This window comes from Podarcis pityusensis (genome assembly GCF_964106645.2).
Source record: "Podarcis pityusensis genome assembly, chromosome: 6".
Lineage (NCBI taxonomy): Eukaryota > Metazoa > Chordata > Lepidosauria > Squamata > Lacertidae > Podarcis > Podarcis pityusensis.
Genome location: NC_138030.1, coordinates 80,297,084 through 80,304,071, shown reverse-complemented (window position 1 = coordinate 80,304,071; position 6,988 = coordinate 80,297,084). Strand labels below are relative to the sequence as shown.

The window sequence follows — 6,988 nt, the reverse complement described above, 5'->3', positions numbered from 1 at the left end:
AATGGGAGCAACAGATAACTAGAATAGCTGAAAAAACTCCAGGGTGGGTAGGAGATAGGACCTTACCACAAAAGGAACTTATCTGAGTTAAGAACCAACGGCATTCTCTTTGGATCAGTTCATTTACTTACAGACAAAACAGCAGGTTTAGCTAGTATGAAAATATTTATTTTTCTTGTGTGTGTTTTTTTAAAAAAAAACAATGTAATACTTGTCAATTGTTTTGGAACATTCTATACTTCTTAGATGTTAGAAAAACTTTTGAGGTTAAATCTAGAGTTTTCCTATTTAATTACATAATTTTAGCTGGATTTTTCTCCATAAGCTCATGTGAAAAGTACCGTTAAACACTAAACCATATGAAACAAAAAAATATTTACAGAGAGAAAACTGAAACAGTGCTCTATAGAGCTTTTTACAAACATTTTTAGATATGTTTTTTCAAGCTGTGGCAGCAGTAACTGTACCATAAACTTTTCCCCTTAAAGGCATTGTTTCCTGTTTTATTAAAAAAAAAGGAATTCCAGTATTACACAATCCATCTGTTTCTCTTCGGTGTGCTTTTGAAGAAGTCCATTAATTAGAATTTACCCTCTTCAAATCAGAGGGTAGAAAGACTCTCTGTTCATCCATTCTCTTCCCTTGGGATCTCAAAATAAGGCTAAAAAAATCTTCATCAGGTACAGTTGGTCCTTTTGTGATGATTGGTGGTGGTGCACATCTCTGATCATCTAGTCTAGAGCCCTAAAATCAAAACAAGTAGGATAGGAGTTACAGCTAAAATCCACTGTTTAATCATTCCACAGTTCAATTCATCCTGTTTGCCCATGTTAAACCTATTAAAAGTAGTAACATTCACATTTTGGCAGAATATTGTCAGCCATGGTTTCCTGTCCTTTCCCAGCAGAAACAGCATATACATTGAATATTCACTCATAGAAGCAGCAATATAGCACAACTATGTCTGTTCCTCAAGTGACAAAGGAAGAAAAGAATTGTGGTGGGGGTTTTTTGATTTGGTAACATGGTGAAAGATGTTGGCCAAATTGAAGCTGGTTAAAAGATTTTGTAGACCAAAATCCTGGAAAAACTATTTTACTTCCACAGCAAATACACTTGGAAAACAAGTGCTAGAAAAAATTGGAAAATCTTAAGTGATAGGATATGTGTTTTTGAACATGTCAGTATGCTATTCTCCATGGTTACTGTTGGATAACAATGTGGTGAGTTCTTGTTCTCATTCTTTTTATTGGTTTTTCACATATAATAAACAATAGCAGCTTGCCTGTCATTTTGGGGGGTGGGGGTTGGCTTAAATTTGGAAATATTGCTTAGAACAAGTTAGTGATGCATATTAAAGTCTCTAATCCAGTAAGTCTCTGCCAATGTTTCCATGGGTGTGGGGAGGTTGTCTTGATGCAGCATCTGTCATACAGGAGAAGAATGGATGCCAGCTAGAAGAATAAAGGACTCATCTGGCATCTTGTCACACTTCCCAGCCAGAGCAGTGAACTCCACCGAAGTGTGTACCATGAATGGATACAGAGGCCTTAGCCCAGATTAGAGAGGAACACCTTTTCAGGTATGCATGAGCATATACTTTAAAGTCTAACACAACCTGAACCCATTTTAAGAAGGGACGTGAACTGCTTATCTGAAAGATTAGCTAACATATTGTACCTTTCATGATAGGAAAAGTGTGACACAAGAACAAAATAGTTTCAAATTTTCCTAATCTACCGCATTTTTCACTCCACAAGACACACTTTTTTCCTCTTAAAAACTATGGGGAAATGTCTGTGCGTCTTATGGAGCGAATGTGTGGTCCCTGGGGCTGGGAGGGGGTCGGGGCTTCCCCTGCCAGCCCCGACGAGCTCTGGGAGCAGCGGGAAGGCTGCGCGCAGCTTCTCTGCTGCTCCCTGAGCTGCTCTTTGGGGCTGGGGGGGAAAACCCCGGGCTTCCCCAGCCAGCCCCGACAAGCTCCTTAGCAGCTCTGTGGCAGCCCGTGAAGCCTCCGCAGGGCAGCGGGGAGCCTTCATCCCGCTACCCTGTGGAGCGCGGCTATCCCTGGCTTTTGCGGGAGGTGGGGTAAGGGACAGAGCGAGGCTCTCTCACTTACCCCACCTCCTGCAAAAGTTAGGGATAGCCGTGTGTGCGGCTCTTGGGGGCTTTTCCCCAAGGAGGGAGAAGGGCAGCCCGTCACTGACTTTTCCTCGGGGAAAGGTCTGCAAGCGCTGCACACACGCTCTGCGCGGCTCTTGAAAGGGAGCGCTGAGCAAAGCCTGGGATGCATACAGGCTCTACTCAGTGCTCCCTTTAAATAATATTTTTTTTCTTGAATTCCCCCTCTAAAAACTAGGTGCGCCTTAATGGTCAGGTGCGCCTTATGGAGCGAAAAATACGGTATATTTAAACCATCTCTTCCTACTAGACCCTTAGTCTATGAGCTCTTTGTTTGGAATAGTCAGTTATGTCATGGAAAGACTCTAGAGCTTCTTTTGCATTTTGTCCTTATGAAGTCAGAGCACTTTAGATAAAAACTGAATTACCCAGTTTGCTTATAATTTGAAGCCTCCTTCACTATATTATGTTAGCCACTCCTTCACCTTGTCAAGAAATGTGTTTAATAGTCTGCAAATATTTTGCACATTTTAGGTAATTTAATAATATCACTTGCTTTATAGTAAACTTTATTTCAACCGAAATAACTTTCCTCCCTTGCACAGGATTCACAGCTAGTTGTTAGATGCTTGGGAAGTAGGGCTGGCCGATACCAGGTTTTCTATATTACAATGTATCACCAGCCAAACATTACAGTCTGGCGTCAATGCAGCTTGTTCCCAGTGCTGGGGGAGGAGTAAGTCCCTCCAGCCCCAACACCTGGTGTGGAGAGAACATGCGCTGCCCATCTGGGGGGCACAAAGGTGTAAAACCAAGCTGACCCCCAGCTGACCAAGCCCCATGTCCCCCCAGCTCACAGGGCACTTTTTTGTACTGCATTGCCCCATAAGACCCCTCATCTGACTGCCTTCGCCCTGGTGGGTGGGGGTCTGCCTTTCCTCCCAGTGTGGTGAGTCACCCTGGGAGTAAAGATGCAGTGCACCCGTTGGGCTGGGAGAAAGAGATAACCCCTTCTGCCAAGGTGCCTGCCTCACCACCACCTTGGCATGTGTGGGCTACCTCTTTTGGGGTGCACAGCTGCCTGCCCCTCAGCAGACAAAATCTAGCAGAGCACCCACCACGTCTCTGCCTTGTGTGAGCCAGAGTGGGGGCTCCCTTAGACTTCTCTGCTGCAGGGCAGGCAGCCAAGGGAGGAACAAGCTAGCTTGCCCTCAGTTGTACGATGGCCAGAGTGCAGTGGTGGCTTCACCTGGTGGTATATTGCGTGTGAAACTGCCACCAGTGCCCGGCTGCAGTTTGATTTTCCTTTGGCACACTGGTGCCAAAGGGACTCCAGAGTGGTCTAGCCCTCATACCGGTCCTGGGCCGATATTGATACAGAAAACTCCTTTCAATCCAGGCTTTTAAAACAAAATTCTAGTAACATGTAGTGTCATTTCAACAGGGAGAAAAAAATGAGATTTCATAAGAAATCTGCAATTGTGAGGGTCAGGCAAAGTCTGTTCAGAAGCTGAGAAATGAGCAGAGGGCTGTATTCTCAAGTCAGAGCATGTTCTGCTTATTTCTCATCCAACTAACTTAGATTGCTTATAAATCCAGTAAGTTGAGTTCAAGTTTTCCTTATCTGCTTACAGCATTTTGGCAAGCTATTTGATTTTAAGAATATATCTGAGGGTGACTCACCACGAGCTTTGTTTAAAATGCTAAGATTTATCAGAGAGCGTTCATTAACTTTTTAATAAAAAAAAAATTAAGAACCCACTGAAACCAGATGGCACCATCATGCTGCATAAAGTTTACAAAACATGACATACTATGTAGAGCACCATTTACAAGACTTACCTGATATTTTATCAAAATGTCAAAGAAGTCATCATCTGGTTCACTATTGCTACTGGCCATCAAGCGGCCAAGGACCGATTGACTGTTGCGCTGATTAAGACGAAGTCCTGGTAAATCACTGGCATTGGCTCGCTGATCATCTAGACGTCTACTCTGAGAGCTAGCAAGAAGATCTAGAAATTCATCAGTGTGAGGTGAGACCATGGACGTAGAAAAGGCTGCAGAAAGATGAAGAAGAAAATAATTATGCTGCTTTTATTCTATTCTGTCAGAAGGTGGGAATTATACACATTTTAAAATTAGTTACATTTTTTCAATGTTCTTGATGGTGCAGAAGAAGTTGTCATTGCCAGTCTGTTCCTGTCCTGGAAACAATACCGTTGATCATCCATTCTGTTGCTCTGAAATCGACTTAGCAAGTCAAAGAACCCTTCATCTCCAGGTACATCAGGGCTGTTCTTTTAAGAAGTCAGATAAAAAAATAGTCAGGCCAAAGTTATACTGGTTACTTTTGAAGACAATAGGAGAGATTTTTCCTCTACCCGTGTTACAAAAAAAGCTACGCACAAATAAATAGCATGGGAAAGAGGGAGGGAAGAAGAGCCAATGAAGGCTAAGACGCTAGCATCGATTTCTATCCTAACAAAGCCAGCACAGTATTTGAGCAGCTGATACAGGTTTTATAATCAAATGTTTAGTTCTCACTCCAACCCAACAAAATTTTCAAATGGATTTTTCCACCCAAATCCTAACCATGCTTATTTAGAAATTATCCACTGAGCTTGATGAGAAGTGCTTCCTAAGAAGTATGTTTAGAATTGCCTTCATCCTGAGCATTAATCATGATGCTAAGATTGTTTTTAACTCAAGCAAACAAGTTAAACCAACATGCTTCTAAAAAAGGTTTTCAAACTATAATTTTAAGATTTCTTTCAAGCAATTAAATATTTATTCACAAATACCTTCTGTGAACTTAGTCGGTGGTCAATAGAATTACTAGCATCCTGAAGCACTTTAGAAGATGTGATGTTTTTGTATTTTTTGCCTTTTAACCGATTTACAAAGTGTAGTTTTGCTGAAGGTTTAGGAACTAGTGGTTTCTGTTTGGCCAGAATTTCACTGTTCCAGTCCTGAACCTAGAGAACAAGGGACAATGTATATCAAGAAACTATCCAGAAGAAAGTCTCTCATTCAGGCACAAAATACTACTACCTGCCTTAATTTTCACACTACTAACACTGAAGTGGCTGGTTTAATTTGGGTCAATATCTCCACAGAGCTTGAAAAATTCAAGTACAGTGGTGCCTCGCAAGACGAAATTAATCCGTTCCGCGAGTGTCTTCGTCTAGCGGTTTTTTGTCTTGCGAAGCAACCCTATTAGCGGATTAGCGCTATTAGCGGTTTAGCGGCTATTAAAGGCTTAGCGGCTTAGCGGATTAGCTGCTAAAAGGCTATTAAAGGCTAAGTGGCTTAGATAAAGGGGGGGGGGAGCGAAAAAAAATCTCAAGACTCGCAAGACATTTTCGTCTTGCGAAGCAAGCCCATAGGGAAATTCGTCCTGCGAAGCAACTCAAAAACGGAAAACCCTTTCGTCTAGCGGGTTTTCCGTCTTGCGAGGCATTCGTCTTGCGGGGCACCACTGTACCTCATATCAAATCAGGAAGAAGCCTGCTATGGCAACAATTCCTACACTCTTGAAGTTCTAAGCAGCCTTCCAAGTTAGAACATTACAAGCGGTATCCACTACAACCTGTTTCACTATAATAGACATGCAAATTTTGGGCAAGAGGGTAGTCACATTTTCCCAGGGACAAGATACTGCCGCTTTTAATGTTTCTTTGTGACACTGCACTACATTCAGGAAAGTAGTATGGATCCCAGGTATTACTTAGTTATGCTAAACTAATTGTCCAGGATAAATTTTTAAGACCTAAAATTAAGTTCATGCAGTGATGCCAATTCCTTCTTCATTATACTAATTGTACATCACACTTTCCCTGCTTAAATTAGCTCTGCCTCCTTCGATTGTTCATGAACTACAGATACACACAAGTATTCTGAATTTTTAAATATCCCATTTCTGTGTACAGATCAAGTGCAGCAAAAAGGAGAGACCCCAGGCAAATGGGGGGGGTGGAGGCACAAGGGGTGGCAGGAAGCAGAAGCAAAGAGGAGACAGTGGAACAACAGATGAACTTCTATATTTTTAACTTTTTCTCCTACCCTTTGAGTCCCCATGTGTGGAGACTAAGGGTGGTATTCAACGAAGTTTTGCTTGGGGTAGGCCTACTGAAATTAATGGACCAAACTTAATCATGGTCACTATTTTCAATGGGAACATCAAACTGCACAGCAATCAGTCATCATTCCATCTTGCTTGGGATGTACTTGTGTACCCTTCATTTCCAGTAGCATGCTTCAATTACAGAACCATACATTATTACCCTTAATACTGTTCTACTCATATATCTTCTCTCTCTTTCAGTGCTATTTCTGATATTTCCATGTAGTCATCTTCTGTAAACAATGGCTTAATAAATAACGCACAGTACTCAAGACAAAGGGAAGAAAAATATTTTCTATCCCTGATATGTAGTCAATCAACTAAATCTCTGCTTCAGTTTAGCTGATTTGGTCTACAGATCATAAACATCAAATACAGCATAAGGTATTGACAACCTCAGGGGAGGGGGAGAAGGCTATAGATGCACACACAAGTGGTGCCATTTATTGCCAGATTCACAATCAATCAGAAATAGTTAAAAATACAGATTTTGATTCTCCCATTTTGACCAAAATCACCTCCTGCATAACTTGTTCTGGCTAGTCTAACATCCAAAGGTTGCCACTGCAGAGGACTGGTCAGTGAGGAGCACTGCTGCCGGAGACCTGACCCCCCACCACTCACCAGGAAAGAGAGGGGGACAAAGCAGCAGGCAGGTCAGCACTGTGCAGGCACGTAAATGGGAGTGCCACAACCTCCACATCCCCTCTCCCTATAGCTTGAATGACAATTAAGACTAAT

The 6,988-nt window shown here is 42.1% G+C and overlaps 1 protein-coding gene across 5 annotated transcripts in view; it reads right to left on the bottom strand.

The window, feature by feature from the left end:
• Positions 1-146: 146 nt before the first annotated feature.
• The window catches only part of GPSM2 (G protein signaling modulator 2), a 36,138-nt gene continuing 29,296 nt past the window's right edge, over positions 147-6,988 (bottom strand). For 4 of the 5 annotated variants that reach the window (XM_081010766.1, XM_081010765.1, XM_081010768.1 and 1 more), the window contains 4 exons: positions 4,926-5,099; positions 4,271-4,421; positions 3,964-4,181; positions 147-744 (listed from right to left, as the gene is read on the bottom strand). In XM_081010766.1, coding sequence (XP_080866892.1) covers positions 577-744; positions 3,964-4,181; positions 4,271-4,421; positions 4,926-5,099 — 711 coding nt within the window. In that variant the 3' untranslated portion in view covers positions 147-576. The remainder of the gene's footprint in view (positions 745-3,963; positions 4,182-4,270; positions 4,422-4,925; positions 5,100-6,988) is intronic. The other variant, XM_081010769.1, reaches the window with a different exon arrangement.